General features: G+C 40.8%; 1 protein-coding gene across 3 annotated transcripts in view; it reads right to left on the reverse strand.

The window, feature by feature from the left end:
* Positions 1-17,194, reverse strand: part of LOC148363818 (tensin-2-like) — a 29,031-nt gene extending 11,837 nt beyond the window's left edge. For 2 of the 3 annotated variants that reach the window (XM_088337878.1, XM_088337876.1), the window contains exons 1-16: positions 17,159-17,194; positions 15,871-15,914; positions 15,641-15,812; positions 14,526-14,576; positions 14,329-14,451; positions 11,960-12,024; positions 11,808-11,891; positions 10,495-10,607; positions 10,369-10,429; positions 9,091-9,166; positions 8,891-9,020; positions 6,751-6,816; positions 6,570-6,680; positions 4,345-5,250; positions 2,157-2,289; positions 551-1,125 (exon numbers count right to left, since the gene is read on the reverse strand). In XM_088337878.1, the coding sequence (XP_088194004.1) occupies positions 551-1,125; positions 2,157-2,289; positions 4,345-5,250; positions 6,570-6,680; positions 6,751-6,816; positions 8,891-9,020; positions 9,091-9,166; positions 10,369-10,429; positions 10,495-10,607; positions 11,808-11,891; positions 11,960-12,024; positions 14,329-14,451; positions 14,526-14,576; positions 15,641-15,790 (2,644 nt within the window). In that variant the 5' untranslated portion in view covers positions 15,791-15,812; positions 15,871-15,914; positions 17,159-17,194. The remainder of the gene's footprint in view (positions 1-550; positions 1,126-2,156; positions 2,290-4,344; positions 5,251-6,569; positions 6,681-6,750; positions 6,817-8,890; positions 9,021-9,090; positions 9,167-10,368; positions 10,430-10,494; positions 10,608-11,807; positions 11,892-11,959; positions 12,025-14,328; positions 14,452-14,525; positions 14,577-15,640; positions 15,813-15,870; positions 15,915-17,158) is intronic. The other variant, XM_088337877.1, reaches the window with a different exon arrangement.
* Positions 17,195-20,252: the final 3,058 nt, after the last annotated feature.

Consider the following 20,252-nt stretch of genomic DNA (forward strand, 5'->3'; position numbering starts at 1 on the left):
TGCCTTTATTCAATGAGCAGTGAAAGTTCAGGGCACCCTGGTAGGAAATGTTGTTTTCAGGAACAGTGGGAACAGGACGTAAGGCTGATAGGATAATCAGCAAATCCAGGCACAGAAAAGCCCTGATAACGTAGAAACGCTCGGCGTTGTTTTGAGAACAAGGCGCTGTGTTGTGAGAACGATGGGCGCAAACAATTCCTTGGCACGCCCATGGGAGGAGCCGAGAGACCATCTTGCGGGGAGACGTGGGCCAAAGAGAAGAAAGCTAAAGGACTTCAGAGAAAGCTTCCCAGAGACTCCAACAACACTCATTCGGCCATTTTTGATGGAGTACACTTAGTTAAATTGTTAATGAAATGAAATCTGCCCCTGTGTGAAAATGTCGGCTTTCTTGTTCATCTTTTCCATCAAGGAAGGAGCGCGCATAAATTGTTGGGTGAATGTAGGTTGTGTTTGGTTAATGGAGTCAGATAACTAATTCGAGCGATAAATTTTGATATTTAATTCCCAACAACCTCATTCACAAACTTCTATTTCATCTTGAACTGACCTTGATCTCTGGAGATGACCGGCTTGTACCAAAACTTGGAGCTATCTTGCACGAACTTAGCGTTGACCCTCACATCTTCCCTGCTCCCGAACTCGGAAACCGGCCCCGGAGAACCCAGAGGGGGCGGAGCCTGCCCGTTGAGGGAACCCGGCGATAGACGTTTCTTCTCCGGGAGAGGCGGCTGATCGGTCGGGATGGTGACGGCCGCGTAGCCGCTATACGGGACGCGCGGGACCCTTAGCAAGGGGTGGTAGGACGGCGCCAGGGGAAAGGTCGGGGTGCGGTAACCGTCAGGAACCGGCGACGGAGGTTTAGGGTCTTCCAGGCACTCCCTTGCAGATTCCGGGGCCTCATCGGGGCTGGAAATCGGAGTGCCGCAGACCGTTCCCTCGACGGGGGTGATGATGATTGTGGTCCTCGGGGACGAGGCGGAGTTTCCGTTGTTTTCGGTGGATCGATCGAGAATTTTGGAATCGGGAACTCGATTCTCGGGGGGTTCTTCCGATTCTGTTATCGTTAGCGCCTCGGCTCCGTTTGTGTTGATTTCCAGCACGGTTGACTTTTCGTGGCTTAAGCTGTTAACATAGAAAAAAAGACGTATGTACTGTATACTAATGTTTTCGTAGTGCAGTGGTTGGCACACTCGCCTAACATTCTAAAGGTCCCTGGTTTGAGACTGGGTAGAAACACATGTTGGCTTGGAGGGTGCCACCAGGCTGTACTTGCCCAAGACACACCACAGGAAATGGCTCCCTATGACCCTCGTGGTTAAGGGATCCAACCAACTTGTTGGCCTGGGGAGGGACCGCTGCTACCAGGCTGTACTTGCCCAAGACACACCACAGGAAATGGTGCCTCTACGACCCTAGTGGTTAAGGGTTGGTCAGAGCTGGTGTAAGTAGATAACTTTAGCAGTTAATGGGAGAAGCAACTAGGACAGTTGAAAATGAAAATCTACACAAAGCAGCTAACAAAAGCAGCTAGTGGCAAAACATAGCCTTCAGCCAATTGGCTAATATAAGTGGCTAGAGAAGGAAACTGGGGGGAAAAGCGCCAGATCACCTTATAACAGGACTCGGCCAGATTTGCTCACACGACCATTTACGGTGAAGCTGAAGGACGAAGAAGGACCAGCTAACAATGACAACAGCAGCGAGGCATAGCCAGCGGTCAAGAGGCTTAGGTGAGTGGCTAGAGAAGGAAACTGGGGGAAAAAAGCGCCAGATCACTGTATAGCAGGACTCGGCTATTTTCGCTTGCATGACCAGTTGCGGTGAAGCTGAAGGACGAAGAAGGACCAGCTAACAATGACAACAGCAGCGAGGCATAGCTAGCATTCAAGAAGCTCATATGAGTGGCTAGAGAAGGAAACTGGGTAAAAAAAGCGGCAGATCACTGTATAACAGGACTCGGCGATTTTTGCTTGCATGACCAGTTGCCGTGAAGCCGAAGATAGAAGAAGAAGCTAACAATGACAATAGCAGCTAGCGGCGAGGCATAGCCAGCAGTCAAGAGGCTAATGTGAGTGGCTGGAGACGGAAACAGTGGAGAAAATGGACCAGGGAAAATAACATACAATGAGCAGCTGGGGGAAAGTTGTTGATACCTGTCTTCTGTGTGGGCGGGGCTACTGCCGCCGATGAGGGTGTAGTCGTGATCGGAGTCCAGAGTTTGGGTGCTGAATCGGTCTGGTTTGCACTCGGATACCTCGACTTCTGCGCTGGCTGGGGAGTTATCTACTTTCGTAAAAATACAAAGTAAAATAAAATGTTTAGGTCAAATGAAAGATGGAGAAAATGCAATCGAATTTTTTAAATGTTCACGATTTGCTCATTTTTTTAAAAGCATTTTTGTACTTTCCTGGTTTTTCGCATCATTTTGCTTAGATTTTGTGTCATTTTATTGAAATAATATGTGAAAGGATAAACTAAAAAGAAAATCCTTTATGTTACTGGTCTACAGTTAAAATTCTTGATCGCTATTAATCACACTAGGTCTTTGCGAGTACAGTAACTGCGATTAATTACATATTAAAAAACACAATCCTAAAAATATACAAAAAATGAGAAAATAAAAGCAGCACCACAATGGAATAAAAACTTTTAAAAGTAGCGCTGGGCAACGATTAAAATTCTCAATCGCAATTAATTACGAGGTTCTTGCGATTAACTCTAATTATTCGGATCTTAAAAGAACCACGAAAAAATATATAAAAGGAGAAAATAATATTTAAAAGGAATACAATTATTTGCCTGTGGAACCAAAACATTTGGGCAGAAAGTCAAATTCTTGATTGCGATTAATCACACTGCGGTTCTCGAAAATATCTGTGATTAATCTTAATTTCAAATCAAAAAATAAATACAAAATGAAAAGTAGAAATTGAATATTCCAAGGAGCAAAAAGATCTCCCATCGGAACGCATTTTTATAAAGTAGCGCTGGGCAACAATTACAATTATTAATCAAGATTAAAACTTAGATTAATCTCGTCATGAAATAATAAAAAATAAGGGAAAAGGACAGTAAAATGAGACAAATAATACTTGATCTACCAGTGAAACGAAAACTTTTATAATAAAAACGACTAAAATAATTGATCTCGATTAATCACGAGGTTATTTCCAATACCTTTGATTAATTGAACAGTATGCTTGGCAACAATTCAGATTCTTGATCGCAATTAATCAAATGGGAATGTTGTGAATAACTTGGATTAATCTCATCTTAAAATACAGTTTTACAAATACAGAAAAATACAATAAATTGAGAAAAAAAAATACTCCAATTAATCGCATCCTATAATTCTAAAAAAAAACGCACAATAAAATGGGGAAAATAAAATAGAACATAAAAAAAAAAGAGCTAAATCAGGGGTGTCAAACAGGCGGCCCACAGGCCGGATCAGGCCCACTAAGGGATTGAATCCGGCCCCGAGACAACGATCAGAGAAGCGCAAGAGAAAAACGAGCTGCAGGTTGAAATATGTCCACTTGATGTTGCCAAAGCCAGGTGGCTCTCACAAACGCTGTACATGTTTTTTGTTCTCTTTCTTTCTCTGTCTCTCTTCTTCCCTTTTCTCTCACTGTCTTCTCTCTCTTTCACTATTCCGTCTCTCTTTTTCTCTTTCTTTGTTGCTCTTTGTCTATTTCTCTCTGTGTCTTTTTATTTTCTTTTGCTCTCTCTTCCTTTTCCTTTTCTCTCTCTTTTCTCTCTCTCTCTTGCTTTCCCCTTCTCTCCCTTTTCCCCTTCTCTTGTCTCTCCTTCTCACTTTCTCTCTTTCTATTTCCCCTTAAATGTTGTTCTTGTTCCCTCTTTTTCATCTTTCTATTTTGTTTCTTTTCTTTTTTACCTCTATCTGGATTTCTTTCATTCTGTCTCTCTTTCCTTTCTTTCTCTCCCTCTCTCTCTCTCTCTCTCTCTCTCTCTCTCTCTCTCTCTCTCTCTCTCTCTCTCTCTCTGTCTGTCTGTCTGTCCCACCTTCTCCACTTTTCTCCCACTCTTTCTCCTATTTCTTTCTCTCTTTTTTTCTTTCTCTCTAATCTACTATTCCCGTCCCCGAGAGAATGTTTGTTCTATTGTGTGGCCCCCGAGTTAAAATGAGTTTGACACCCCTGAGCTATATGATCTGCCAGTAGAATTTGTTTAAAATTATTGATCGCGATTAATCGCATGAAAATTTTGGTATCAGCATACTACCAATTATGATCATTGAAGAAATGAGATGGGCAAAATTAAGTTCCCATGTAGCCATTTTTGTAGTTTTCAGTGTATTGTATCCAATCGTTTTCCTACCTTTCAGATGCTCCTGCCGGAGATTTTCGGGTCCTGGCGGGTTCTCTGGAAGCTCCGCCCACACGGGCGGGGGGCTCCCGGCTGACATAGGGGAAGCTGACCCTGAGTGGTATCCCGAAGCGTTACCCCGATCCCTCCGATAATGGGTGGGGTACCCTTGTGGCTCCGCCCCCTCTTTTAAAGGGGCGGGGTGAGTGCAGTAATACGAGGCGGCGGGGGATTGAATCTGCCAGAACTCCGCCCCCTCCCCTTCCCATGAGTTTTGCCGAAATCTAGAGTCCGGATACATGGAGTGGAGCGCCCCCGCCTGGTGGTCCCGTCTACTCCGACATTCCGGGCAGAGACACCCCGGGCCGAAGAACATTTCCCTGTACGAGGGATGGGGAAGGTGGGAGGCGGAGCCGCATCGGAAAATCGGGCAAGGGTCCCGGTAGTGCGGATGCTCGGGATACGGGTAGCAGGGTTTATGGAGGTAAGGCGGTTGCCACGGCAACTCGGGATGCAAACTGCGCCGATGGTAGAATTCCATATGCGGGGCAGGGGGCGCTAAGGAGGGCAAAGTTTGACTTTTGGGGTGCTTTTGGAGAGTGTTGCAACATCCCGGGCAGTGGCCGTTAGGTGGGCAAAGGTCCCGCCCCCATCGACCGCAAGACGGGTTTTCCCGTCTTAAGGGGCCGGACAGCTTGGGGTCTTCCAAAATGGCCGCCTCCGAGTCGGTTTCCGTCCCCGTTTCCGACGTCTGGCGAACGGGAAAGTGATCTGGGGAGACGTGTGCGGTCTTGACGGTCGGGCTGCGGGTGAGGCAGCCGTTGGCGGGGGAGGCGGGGTCGGTGGAGGCGGGGCCTCGCCGTTTTCTCACCTGGGCGTAAAGGCTGCCGTCCAGAGGGCCACGAGTGTGGGAAATATCTGGTGAAAGGGGGATTACGAAATGAATCCAGAGTTTATTGATCGGCATATTGATCCAAAATTATTTGTAGACATATGCTTATCATTTGATTATCATTTCATGACAATTCTTCAGGATTTTTTGAGTTAAAGATGCTTTAACTCTTGAGTTAACTCAAACTTTTTGAAGTTGATTTAAATATTTACCTGTGAGTTAAAGCTTTTAAGCTGCTTAAAGCTGATTCTCCCTGTTGTTTTTAAAGATTTTTTTAAAGCTTTAATTATGAGTTAAAGGTTAAATTCTTCATTATCACTTTAGTAGTTCAAACTTTCTTAACTGCAACTCGTTAATATCGCTTTAAAGCTTTAACTCCGGATTAAACGTTTTTTAAAGGTAAGTAATTCTCAGAATTTAAACTGTTTTTTTTTAGCTGCTATCAGAGTTAAAGCTTTAAACTTGCTTCAACTGTTGAGTTAAAAGTTTTTTTTAACTCAAACTTTTTGAAGTTGCTTTAAATATTTACCAGAAGCTTTTAAGCTAATTAAAGCTGATTCTGCTTGTTGTTTTTAAAGATGTTTTAAATCTTTATTTGGTGAGTTAAATGTTAAATGCTGCTTTAACGCTTTAGTAGTTAAAACTTCCTTAACTGCAACTCGTTAATGTCGCTTTAAAGCTTTAACTCCAGGTTAAGGTTAAACTTTTTTTAAGCTAACTATGCTCATTTTTAAAAGAGGTTTCAACGTTTTAATTGTGAGTTAAAGGTTAAAAGCTGCATTAACTCTTTGGATAAACTTTCTTTTAACTCTGAATTAAGTAGTTAAAGGTGAGTTAAAGGTCAAAAGCTTTGCTAACTCTTTGGTTTAAACTTTTTAACTCAAGCTCTTAAGAGTCGCTTTAAAGCTGTAACTGTGAGTTAAAGAGTAAATGCTGCTTAGACGATTTAGTAGTTAGAACTTTCTCAACTGCAACTTATTAATGTCGCTTAAAGCTTTAACTCTGAGTTAACGTTGAAACATTTTTTTAAGCTACCTCTATGCTCATTTTTTAGAGGTTTCAAAGCTTTAACTCCGAGTTAAAGGTTTATTGTTCCTTTAAATCCGAATGAAAGTTTACAGGGTGCTTAAAAATGTTTTGAAGCAGTTTTAAGACTGCGAGTTAAAGCTTCAATGTGGCTTTAACTGTTTAGTTAAAGCAAAGTTTGACCCAAAAATATCTACTGCACTCCAGTACTCAGTTTTAGAATACAGTCCCACAGAAATGAAAACAGTTTTTTTATTCATTCCAATGAAACCGATTGATTTCCCAATATAACACGAGTGAGTAGCGAATCCTATCTTACTCTGGGGACCGTCTTGATGGTGCAGGTCCACGTCCTCATAAGAGTCCCACCTGACCACCGGATCTTCCCCTCCGTGGTTCATCTTGACGGAGGCGTCCATCTCCGGATGTTCTTCGAAAAAATTCGACTCGGTCAGAAAAACAATCACACGCGCGAGACTCGAAAACCGGCAAAAAGACACCTCTTATTTTGTCCGGCCTGCTGGAAAAAATCAACTCCACAGCGGCGTCTGGAGGGAACCTGTCGTCTGGAAAATAGATGTGGTCATAATGAAAGTCAGGTAAGGAATTATGTCGATTGGAGGGACTTTTGCTAGTACAAAACACTACGCAAATTTCTTTCGAACAAGTTTAGCAACTTCAAACACCGTCATCTGATTCTGGTGGTCTCAGATATTTAAGACCACGCCCGCAGAGGCATGATCTGGTCCAGTGTCCCAGGTCCATATAAAAAGAGGAATTGATGGATAGCTGGCTCTCTTTTTCTCCTCCCTGACTGAGTCATCGCATGTTGGCCGCGTGGCCCTACACTGCGGCCTTGAGTTTAGCACGTGAGCCATACGTTGCGACCACCCAAAGCATAAGACCAAATCTCTCTCCGCAAGAACAAGTAAGAGGACGGTTTCAAATTCAACTCCATGTTTGCTGGTTCTTGGGAATGAGCTTTTTTATCCGTACACGAAATCTTCCCAAATCGACGAGCATTATAGCAGGAAACTTTATTTTTGTGCTAGTAACTTCCAGCAGTCAAAAGCTCCCATAATCTCCGGCGCCCCCATGCCCTCCTTTTTTTCTATCATTAATTCTCTGTGTTAATAAACTGTGTGTGTGCTATTTCAATCAGCCATGTTCATTGATTCCATTTTTTTGGGATTAGTAATTCACATCAGAACTCAAAGAACTCCAGTAATTACATAATTTAATTTCATCTGTATAGAAAATTCTACCATCCTCCAGAGATTTTTTTTTATGGTGGAGCACCAGCAACACATGTTTGTTTACTGATTGCAGTAAAGAATAATTTGTTTTAATCCTAATGATTTTCAAAATTAATGCTAGAAAAATCCCTACAGAGGTTTGGATGTAAAGTATCTTTTAATGTATCATACTTTACTTTCATGTTTTGTTCTGCAGTTGTTTTTATTTTGCATTTCTATTTTTAGAGTTCAAGCGTTTCCTCATTTGGGGGTACCGCAGTGGTAGGGTGCAGTTCAATGGCTGAAAATCCGTAGGCCATCGGCTGCCATCCCTATCTGTGTATATAAAAGCCTTCCTTTTAGGTCCTTTCCTCACATGGTTAGTCTGTGCCTCGTCCTAATCATATTTGATCTCCATCACTACTTATTTTGTTCTTTTTGAATTTTAACTATTGTGTGTGCATGTATATGATGTGTATGATTTAAACTTTGCGGGTATTTCTGTAGTAGAATTTGTAGTAGAATTTCTGTGGTATTTACTGTAAAACATATGTTGTAGTGTTTATGTAGTATTCTGTAGTATTTCTGTAATAATTTTATGATATCAGATTGCCAATATTTTTGTAGTATTTCTGTAGTAGGATTTTCGTAGTACACATATTACTGTTATTGTATTTTTGTTATATTTATGTTGGTGTATTTCTGTAGTAACATTTTCATAGTATAACTGTACATTTATTGTATTGTTGTTGTATTTACGTTGTTGAATTTTTGTAGTAGTATTTTCGTAGTATTATTGTTGTGTTTACGTTGTTGTATTTCTGTAGTAGCATTTTTGTAGTATTACTGTACATTTATTGTATTTCTGTTGGCTTTACGTTGTTGTATTTCTTTAGTAGTATTTCTTTATTATTTACTGTAAAACATTGCATTTTTTGTGTTTATGTAGTATTCCTATAGTAATTTTATTATATCAAATTATTCATATTTTTGTAGTATTTCTGTAGTAGGATTTTCATAGTACATGTGTGACTGTTACTGTATTTTTGTTGTATTTACGTTGTTGTATGATATTGTTCCATGTCATACGAGATGCTGGTCAGCTATTGGTTTGTGTCATGACATCATTAAAACGCTGATATGCTATTGGCTGAACTCCTTCCCACAGTGTCTTTTTCTCTCCCTGTTCAGTTCAGAATTTTCTGTGCTTTGGGAATTTAGTGTGATGAAGCATTATATTTTTTTTGTATCATTTTAATTAGCTCCACGTCCCAAGAGTTTTAGTGAAGCTAAAGTGACAGGTAAAAACATGATAACCTTAGAAACGAAGCTTGCAATTATCAAAAAATACATAGAAAACGCACAAAGGGCTTTCAAGCATGGCTGAAACCAATCGAGGGTTTACCTTTGCAAGCAACGTCAAGGTCCTTCTTGCCAAACCACAGCTGGGCACCGTGAATGGTGCACGTGTGAAATTGGATCCGGAACACCACCTCTCTCTCTGCCGATTGGCTACGTCGATGGTAACATTTCACCTGAAAACAAAATAATTTCCGAAATTTTTATAACTCCAGAAAATGAAATAATTGTCATTTTTTTCCTCACCATAATGTCCCCCTTTAGCAATAAGGCGGGATCCATCGCGACACACAACTTCCTGGACCTGGAGCTCTGAGGGTTGCTAGAAACACACACACAAAAAAAAAACTTTTTCCCACTGTTTCCTTTTCTAGCCTACTCGTTTTAGCCACTTTGCGGCATGTTACGGCATGCCACAAGCTGCTTTTGTTATAGGTAGCAACTCCGTGTTAACAAAGCTTTCGCCATCCTTCATGTTTTTTTTCTTCTAATGTTTCCTTCTCTAGCCATTCATGTTATCCACTTACTTGCAGACTATGGCTATCTGCTAGTCTCCTTTGTTATCTGCTCTGTGTCAGTTGTAAAGCTTCAACCTTCGGTTTTGCATTTTTCCCCCACTGTTTTATTCTCATATTAGCCCATGCTATGTTAGCTGCTATTTTTAGCTGCAGAGCTTATAAAGCTTACTTTGTCATTCATTGTTCAACATTTTTCTCTGTCCCCTTCTCTAGCCACTCATGTTAGTCACTTAGCCTCTATTGTTAGCTGCAATGTGTACAAAGGGCTTGCTTCAGTTTTCAACAATTTTCTCACTGGTTCCTTCTCTAGCCACCCCTTATGCCACGTTTTTTTTTCTACCCACTCATGTTAGCCACTACGCTCGCTTCAGATTATGGCTTGCCACGAGTTACCATTGTAATTTGCTCTATGGAAAGAAATTATGCTTCAGCCTTCATTTTCTTCCACTGTTTCCTTCTTTAGCTACTCATAATAGCCACTAGGCTGCAGGTTGTGGCTTGCATCAAGTCGCTATTATTATCTGCTCTATGAAAAGAAAATTCGCTTCAACCTTCATTTTCTGTCTTAAGTTTCCACTGTTCCCTTCTCTAGCCACTCATGTTAGCCACTAGGCTGCAGATTATGGCTTGCCACGAGTCGCCATCGTAATTTGCTCTATAAAAAGTAATTACGCTTCAACCTTCATTTTCTGCCTTGTGTTTCCACTGTTCCCTTCTCTAGCCACTCATGTTAGCCACTAGGCTGCAGGTTATGGCTTGCAACGAGTCAATATCATTATCTGCTCTATGAAAAGAAAATCTGCTTCAGCCTTCATTTTTTGCCTTGTGTTTCTACTGTTTCTTTCTCTGGCCACTCATGTTAGCCATGTCAGCTGCGGGCCTCTCCAAGGTTGGTCGTGCAGTTCATTTAAATAATTATTATTCCTATATCCTTTGAAAAGTAAGTTTAAAACAATCACTTTTTGCAACCAGAGAATATGACGAAAGAACCGGATCGGCGACTCACTAGACGCAGGACGTGTAGATGAGCTGCAGCGATTGGTAGATCTTCAGAAAAGGAAAGTAACCTAAAAAGAGAAGAACATTCTTTTGATTTCAGCAATTCATCTGACGTGTTTAACGTAAAACTGACCTCCCCCCGTCTGAAAATTGGGCAGGGACGGGATGAGGATCTGATGGAGGAACAAGGGACTACTGTTCATTTTGATGGTGCCGGACAGTAGACCGCCAAAGTAGTAGATGTACCTTCAAGATGACAAAAACAAAGAAAGTTTTTCATTTTCTTGTGTATTTGTATCAAAGGTGACAGGCTGGTGTGTAGTAATTCAGGAGGTATACGTCTGTGGAGTGTAGTTGGACAGCTATATGGCAGAATTTTAGCTGGAAGGATGAGGGAAAAGACAGAAGGAGTACTTGGGGAGGAACAGGGTGGGTTTAGAAGAGGAAGGGGATGCACAACTCAGATGTTTGCTGTGAAAAGCTTAAGGTGAAAAGGGAGAGAGGAGTCTTGGGATTTTAGGGTTTTAGAAAAAGCATATGACAGGATAGATGGGGAGGTATTGTGGCAAGTGTTGAGGATAAACTGAGTGGGTGGCAGGTTGCTGTGCAAAGCATGTTTAAGGATAGTAAAGCTTGTGAGAGTGGGGAGTGGAGTGGAGTGAAGCGAGAATTTTTTTTTTACAAATGATTAAAAAAAATCAAAATAAAACTTAAGGGAAACATAAGTAGTACATCTTCAATCTTATGTAGGATTCCTTTCTTAACTTTGTGACAGAAAAACAGAATATAGTAAAAAAAAAAGAAAGATCATTTATAAAATGTCAATCTTTTTGATAAATTATATTATTATATTATTCCTGTTGTAAAAAAACAAGCTTTTTTTCTAATGAAAATAATGAAATAGTTTTTCTAAATACATGATTTTTGTTTTCATTTCGTTTGAGGGAAAAATACCTTTAAAATAATTTTAATAGCAAAAAAAGGAAAAAAAAGTAAGGATCATTTTTTTGAATTTGCTTCAGGAAAAAATACATATAGTAAAAAAAAAAATATTGTGGATTTTTTTATATACCATAATATAATAAAAATATTCCTAGAATTTTTTATTTCATTTTAAGGATTAGTTTCTTAATTCGGTGACAAAAAAGCAGTGAAATAAAAAGAAAATTTAAATTTTAAAATTTTCCCAACTTTATTATAGAAATAAACACAAAATATAATAAAAAATAATCTTTAAAATGATGATCTAAATTTATGAATTACTATTTAATTCAGTATATTTTTGTTGTAAAAAACGTGTTTTTTCCAGTCTCAGAATGTCTTAAAACGAGTCAATTATCTACCGGCGGTTGTACAAAAAAAAAAATTAAAAATCAATTTAAAATACAGGAAAGGAAAAAAGTTGAGTAAAATGTTAAGCCAGCAGGATAATTTAATTTGTGAGACCTTTTCTGCGAAGGCTGAAGGGAAGAGGAAACTTTGTCCTGGCAGAACTTCCGCATGGCCAGGGTGGTGAGCGCTTGTTCCGCCCTAGGAACAAACATTTACTGCCACTGACGGGAATAGACGTCCAAAATCGGAAGCGGTCGGGAATTTACCCTGCGGATATTTTGCTGTAGTGCATGTAGGCCGCCACCATCACGCCCGTCTTCCCTTTGCTTCCCTGTCGGAAGACCACAAGAATGAGGTGGTCCGTCGATTTTTGATTACTGTTATCCCTCGCTACTTTGCCACCCCTATGCATTGTGGGTTAAAAAATATTCCCGGATCCGTTATCCCCGATTACGTACTGCGGGAGGCAGGGACCTGCACAGTGCACTTTTTTTTCTCTTTAATATTTACCTAAAATGAACTGCACCCGTGCGGCCACGATCCATTATCCCTATTCCGATATTGCCATGAGAAGGACCCAGCAGAAGGACCTCTTGTTGAGAGGCATTCTGGCCTGCTAAATATGAAATCAACGGTTGTGGCTGCAATACATTATTGCCAGTCGATTGCTGAGAGCAAGGGCCAAAAGAGCAAATTTGTAGAATGCTTGGTGGCTCTTTTTTGCCATTCTTTCCATCTAAAACGAACAGGACCTGTATGGCCACGATCCATTATCCCCAGTTGACTATTGCTGCGAATAGGGGCCAGCAGAGCGCGGTTTTCTTTTCTTTTGTCTCATGCATGACATCCATTTCCCTTTTTTTGCCTGGAATGGACAACACCTTGATTAGTTATCCCCCATCAACTATTGCTGTGAGCAAGGATCGACAGAAGACACTTTGGTCGGGAGATTTGCCCTTATGGCCTTCCTAAGATGATATGCACAGTTGTGGCCGCAATCCATTATTGCTGTTTGACTACTGCTGAGAGCAGGGGAAAGCTCGTTTTTATCGATTCAGTCCACTGAAGCATGCCATTGTGCCCTGCCTAAAAAAACTGCACTGTTTTGGCTGCGAGCCATCATCCTCAGTCCACGATTACTTAGAGCAGGGATGAAGAGAACAAGTTAGTATCATGCATGATGGTCTTTTTACCTTTTGGTCCGTTTGAAATAAAAAGCATTCGTGCAGACACAATCTATTATCCCTGGTAGAACATTGCTGGTACCATGTGCTGGCAAAGTGCTCTACTTTCATGCTCAGGCCACTAAAGGTTGTCATTGTGGTCCGTCTTAAAGAAACTGTTTTAGCTGCGTACCATTATCCTAGGTCAACCATTGCTGAAAGCGGTGGCTCTTTTATTCCCTGTGCATGGCGGCTGTTTTATTCCATGTGGCTGTGATCCATTATCCCCAATCTTATATTGCTGTGAGCGGGACCTGGCAGAGAGGCAGGCCATTTTGGCCCACCAAAAATGATATGAACGTTCACAGCTGATATCCATTATCCCTGGTCGATTGCTGAGAGCGGGGGCCAAAAGAGCAAACTTGTATAATGCTTGGTGGCTCTTTTTTCCAATCTTTCCATTTAAAACGAACAGGACCTACATGGCTATGATCCATTATCTGCAGTTGACTATTGCTGCAACCAGGGGCCAGCAGAGTGTTGTTTTTTTCTCAGTTCTGGTCTGAAAGTGTGCCATTCTTGCCTACCTAAAAGGAACTGCACCATTTTGGTCACAATCCACTATCCCCAGTCAACTGTTGCTGAGAGCAAGGCAAAGGAAGCCAATTTGTTTCATGCATGAACGCTATTTATTCTTTTCTTTTTTTTGGCTAAGATGGACAACAACTATGCAGCCTGGTTAAGTTACCCCCCATAAACTATCGGCGCGAGCACCCGAAGAGCATCCATGCGGATGCAATACAATATCCATGTTCGAACATTGCCGGGGGCAGGGTCAGGCATAGCGCTTTTCTTTCCTGTTCAGGCCACTGAAAGTCGACGTTATCGTTATGCAGCCTTGATCAGTTAGCCCCCATAAACTATCGTTGCGAGCACCCGAAAAACACCCGTGCGGACGCAATCCAAAATCCCTGTTTGAATATTGCCGGGAACAGGGGCAGGCATAGTGCTTTTCTTTCATGTTCAGGCCACTGAAAGTCGTCATTATATATAACGTCCAATAGTTATGCAGCCTGGATCAGTTATCCCCCATGAACTACCGGTGTGAGCACCCGAAAAGCACCCGTGCGGTTGCAAACCAATATCCGTGTTCGAATATTGCCGGGAGCAAGGGCAGGCAGAGCGCTTTTCTTTCCTGTTCAGGCCACCGAAGGTCGTCATTGTGGGCAACCTAAAATAAACTGTTTTGGCTGCGATCCATTATCCCAGGTCGACCATTGCTGAGTGCGGGGTCCGAGAGGGCAAATTTATGTCATGCATGGTGGCTATTTTACTCCTTTCAATGTGTTTAAAATCTATTATCCCCAGTTGTCTTTTTCTGCAAGTGAGTTTTGGAGGAGTACTACTTTGTAAATTTTTGCAAATCGTGGCTGTGAGGAATGACAGTATTCCGGATTTTGGGCTGCACGGACCTTACAGTGGAGAACGGCCACGTTATTGGGATCGGCGCTCAGCCAGGTCTCCACAGCCTTGCAAACGGTACAGATCCGGTCCAAAGGAGGCGCGTGAAGATCGGGCCAGCCCACATCTTGCACCTGCGGCACCAAATGAAGCGGGCGGGAAATATTCGGCTCATTTTTCAAGGTCCTATCGTTGGAGATCCTACTACCTTTGGGATCAGTCTTGCCATGTCGTCTCTCTTCTCTGATAAATTTAAAAGCTGTTAAAGAAATAATTAAAAGTTAGTGCCGGCAATCCAATCAAAAAAAAAACAATATTTCAAAAAATGTAGTTCTAGTTAGGGCTGCAACAAATCATTGAGTTGAATATTAAATAATTGAAGGATGTCAATTAACGGATCAAATAAAAATCGTTGCTTGAATGTATTTCATATTTAAATTTAAGGAATGATAGGTTCATGAATGTCAGAAAGATTGCCAAAATTTAAAGAAAACATATTTTTTGTTCAAGTTTCCAATTGATTACCTTAATTATCAACTAATCTTCAAATTATATTGTCTATTGATCAATGTATCAAATACTATATATGAACCATTGTAAATATCTTAGATCATATATATATATATATATATATATATATATGTGCGTGTGTATAGATAGAGATAGATAGAGATAGATAGAGATATATAGAAAGATAGGGATATAGGTAGAAAGAAAGATGGAAATAAATATGAATATAGATATAGATAGAGAGATATAGAGAGAGAGAGCTAGAGAGAGAGAGAAAGAGATATAGAGAGAGTTAGAGATATAGATGATAGATCGATTATAGAAATAGAGATATGGAGAGATAGATTGATGGATAGAGATATACATGATAGATAGATAGACATTGATAGAAACAGATAAATATATAGATCTATAGAGATAGAGAGAGATAGAGATATACTGTAGAGAGATAGAGATCTAGAGATCTAGAGAGATATATACAGATATAGAGATATGTATAGAAATATATGGAGATATATAGATAGATATATAGAGATATAGAGATATACAGAGATGGAGATAGATGGATAGATAGATAGATAGATAGATAGATAGATAGATAGATAGATAGATAGATAGATAGATAGATAGATAGATAGATAGATAGATAGATAGATAGATAGATAGATAGATAGATAGATAGATAGATAGATAGATAGATAGATAGATAGAGAGATGGATAGATGGATAGATAGAGAAAACAAGATAAGACAATAAAAGGTAAACGAGCAGATAAATGATGTATGTTTTTGAGGATTTGAAAGAATGAGCCACCATGAACTTGTCCTGATGCTTGGACTTCAACATGTGGGCCATCTCCTGCAGCTCCCGCCGGTAGGTTTCCTCCTCCATGTCCGGTGCAAAAAACACGGAGATGATCCTCTCTGTGATGTAGGTCAGATCGATGTCCCGGTGGCGCTCCATGGCCTGCTCCTCGCTTTCGCTTCTGGAAAACAGGTATCGTGCATCCCTCCTTCTTTCGTTTCCGTTTTTTTGTTCCCTACCTGGGCACGGAGGTTCTTTTCTTCTTCAGCGATGAGGATAGAACCTTAAACCAGGATAGAAATGTCGTTAGAAGATTATTAGCATTGAATTAAATTAAATTAAAACAAAAATTAGATCGAGATTTTAACAGAGCTTGTGAATTGAAAAGGGCAGATTGACGGACGGATGTTATGGTGACAGCTCATCACTCAACCTTCCACTTTAGCGTGCTTTTTATGGTCTCAATCACAAACACACACGCTTGATTGACCAACTCATGTTATGATAAGAGCTAATATATTAGTCTCCCCATTGAAGGATTTTATACATTGCACTATAAAGGATTTTATACGATTGAATGCAAATTACATTTAATGCAAAATATATTCACTGACTGGTCTGTGGTGCGAGGTCAGGGCACCCTATTGGAAAATGTTGTTTACAGGAACGGGAGGAACGGGACGTACAGCTGATAAGATAATCAGCACATTCAGACGCTGGTGACGCAGAAAGGCCTTGATGACGTAGAAACGCTCTGTGTTGTTTTGAGTACCCCATACATCGGGACTCTCCTACGAGATGGTGAAGCCCAGGGGGCTTCCTTGGCGCGCCCATGGGAGGAGTCGGCACGCCATTATGCGGGGAGAAGATGGCCAATAGGAGAAAACTAAAGGACTTGAGAAGGCTTCCCAGAAACTCCAACGTCGACAATTTGGCCGTTTGAGATGGAGTACACTTACTTAAATCGTTAATGAATTTACATCTGCCCCCGTGTGAGAATCTCGGCTTTCCTGTTCATCTTTTCCCTCAAGAAATGAGCGCGCATAAATTGTTGGGTGAATGTAAGTTGTGTTTGGTTAATGGAGCCAGATAATTAATTCGAACGATTTGGTAAACGGCACATTTCGATATTAATTCCCAACACTCTCAATCACAAACACACAACTCTGACCAACTCATGTTATGATAAGAGCTAATATATCAGCCTCCACCTGAACGCACCTCTCTAAAACAAGTAGACTACGCTTTTTACGCTATCTCTTAAGCGCAAACTCGCTTTTCCATTGCAGACACGTGCATGTCGGGATGAGTTAGCAGATCTTCCGCTCTAACGTTATTGGTTCTGCTTCAGTGGCTCCGCCCGCCGTCGCTTACACAATCAGAAGGCGTGGGGTGGTTAGCAAGGGGGGAGGGGAGGAATATGAGCAAAGGATTGCTAATAATCGACCCGGTCGAATCGATAAAAACGCCGGTACCGATATCTGTCTATTCCCCAGAAATCGGCAACGAAAACGTGTCCGTATTTACCTGGCTCGGTGTTGAGGTGCAGGTCGGAGACACCTGCGAAAGAAAGGAGGTCGAGTTTAAATAATCGCGACTTCAATCGCCGACAGAAATGTTGAATAGGCCGTTAGCTTCCACTACAAACTTGACAAGCATCAACTTTAACACGAGGATAATAATAGGACCTGACATTTACGCCAGACTTCAAGCAGGAATAGCTCCAAAACACACGTCATGAGCTATATTCCTATGTGTAGTGCAAAAGAATCCTTTCTTTTCAATACACTGATTCAGTGGTGGGCCTGCAAGGCCTTCTCTGCAGGCCTAAAATGATGTGATGTTCATAATATTTGGTCCATGAATGCTTGATCAATTATTTTGATTCGTCTGTTTGCTTCCTTTCATTGCTTCTCCCTGGTTTTGCTGCTTTCATATTAAAAGTCAAAGATTTGAAAACTTTAGGCTGCAATTATGACTTTAAACCAGTAGATGGTAGCACACATGATTTGTGTGCATTTCTTAGGCATGTTCGAATAAACTCTTCCTAGGTCATCTTTGTGGGGGTTTGTTCTGCCCTGAACAAGCCTGATAAAAGTAAAGGGGCTCTGAAAAAAAAGCATAAGGGCTCTTTGAACTAAACCAAGCAGTGTTAACACATACTCATCTTTTTAAGGGCACCTCGAACTACACAGCCCACCTTAAAACATTTCACCAATCACATTTCAGCCATTACTTGTCGCTAAGGTTAGAAATTTACGCGGAGGCCTTCACGATCAGTTTTGCAGGCCCTGAGCTACAACATAAGTGGTTAAAGCTGTTGGTTTAGCGAATCAGATTTTAAGTTGGTGACACCGTGGCCTTCTAGCAGGCGTAAGGAAATGTTAGCAGTTTCACAAACTAATTAGCTGTATCACAAGTATCACAACAAAAGGTTGAAAAAGAATACGGTATATCCGTTTTTTGCCAGAAATATGACAGGACAGGCTCGACTTTCAGCATCAGCTTTGATGGCGATTGAAGGAAAACTTGTTGATGGAACTGAAACCGCCAAGGTAATTGAAATTTTCTCAGGCAAAGAAAGGAGAATGGATTTTGTGAACAAAGTAAAATGATTTTTGGTGAGCAAAATGTGGTTATATTCCTGTATAATATTGCATTTTTATCAGGCTATTATTGAGTATTAAGGTGGGTCTGCATCATTATGGTGGCCACACAAAATATTGACACTTGAGGAACTTTTACTTTTGGTGTACTCACTTTTGTTACCAGGGGTTTAGCTACTAAGGACTATTTTTAGAGTTTTTTGAGAGGGAAAATAAATTGATACTGTTAAATATGTTGGCCAGAAGAGGGCTGGGTGCCACTAGGCTGTACTTGCCCAAGACACACCACAGGAAAATGGTGCCCCGAGTGGTGAAGGGACCCAACCAACCATATAAGCTTAACACAGACTGCCTTTCAATGTGTGTGAACAATATTTCTTCAGTGTTGTTCTAATAATCATGATGATGAACTGTATGTACTTTCTGCAATACGAAAATGTACCAGTAGGGTAAAAAAAGAGTAGTTGCGCATCCCTTACTTTCGATTACTTTTGCTGCACGCAACATAAAAGCGAGAAAGGAGAGGACACGTTGCCGTGGGGGACCGACTCCCTTTGCGAGGCATTCATTAGTGGCCCTCGTTAAAAGGAGGGAGGGGGAGGGCTCAAGATGAAACAGTAGGGGACGGACATTACGTGCAGCAGCAAGACAACGAGGCACACGAGTCAACAGGAAGCAATTTGACGCCGGCACTGGTCAATGTGTTGCCGGCTCTCGTGTTTTTTGTTGTGGTTGGGGGGGTGTTTTGGGGTTAGGGGGGCGTTTTTTTTCAGCATCTGGTTCCGGCGGCCAGTTTTACGACGGCGCCGATGACAGCGAACATGCCAGGGCCAGGGAACTGCCCCTGTTTTTCTTTATTGCGGGAAAAACAAATTTAGTTGTGAAAATAAAGGAAAAATCAACAGAATGATCTCTATTATATCTGATTTTTACATTTTAAATCGGCTGTAGCTACCCCCCTCTGCATCCACCTGCTACTCCACTATACCAGCTCACGCCATATCTATGTTATATAAGAATTATTTTAAACATTTTCAAGAATGATTTGAAATCATTTTCATTGTTGTAAAATATCCTCTATCCAGCAAAATAATTCGGTGTATTTTTTATCAATTTCAATAATCATTTACATGTAGTTATGTGAAATCATTTTTATTTTTTTAACAAAAACAAGTGAAATTTCAAGTTAAAATTAACAATAAAAATAGGGAATATTTTGACATAAAAATCTTTAAAATTAGTTTTTAGGGTGAAAATGTTTTCCTTTTTAAAGAAAAATAATTTGATAATAATTTCAAATAAAAAATAAAATAAATAAACGTCGAGAAAAACATGAATCATGTATCATTTATTTAATAAAATCAAAACTATTTTTTTAAGTATTTATTTTTTTAAGAAAAAAATTAAAATCAAATGTAAAATCATGCCATAAAAAGGGGGACACTTAACATGAAAAATGATAACAATTGAAATATGCTTTCAAATTACCTTTTAAGTAAAGAATAGCCAATTTTAAAGGGACAGTGTGTAATATTTAGTGCCTCCTACAAAAAACTTTCATCGAAAATGTTATTTGAGATGTTAGTCGAGAAATATGTGTTTCTTTTATACAGTGGAATTCGCACTTAGGTCAGCGCCACATTTGTCCGGCATCCTGCTACCGCGCTGTGTATTTTGGTGCTAGTTATCGATCGCACCAGGCAACACAGTGCCATCTTGGGGGCGGCAGTAGCTCAGGAGGTAGAGCGATCGTTTTAGGATTAAGGGATCCCAGTTCGAATCCCGGCTTGTCCGGGTTACATGTCGAAGTGTCCTTGGGTAAGACACTGAACCCCCAATACCCCCAATAAGCAGGTTAGCGCCTTACATGGCTGCACAGATCACGGCCGCTATTGGGAAATGTGAAGCACAATGTAAAGCGCTTTGGGAAGTCATTGACTTGAAAAGCGCTATATAAATGCAGATCATTTCATTTCATTTCATCTAGTGGTCAAATATTACACAATGGGTCTTTA

This window comes from Urocampus carinirostris, chromosome 6, assembly GCF_059441175.1.
Source record: "Urocampus carinirostris isolate Australia breed hairy pipefish chromosome 6, RoL_Ucar_1.0, whole genome shotgun sequence".
NCBI classification, from domain to species: Eukaryota; Metazoa; Chordata; class Actinopteri; order Syngnathiformes; family Syngnathidae; genus Urocampus; species Urocampus carinirostris.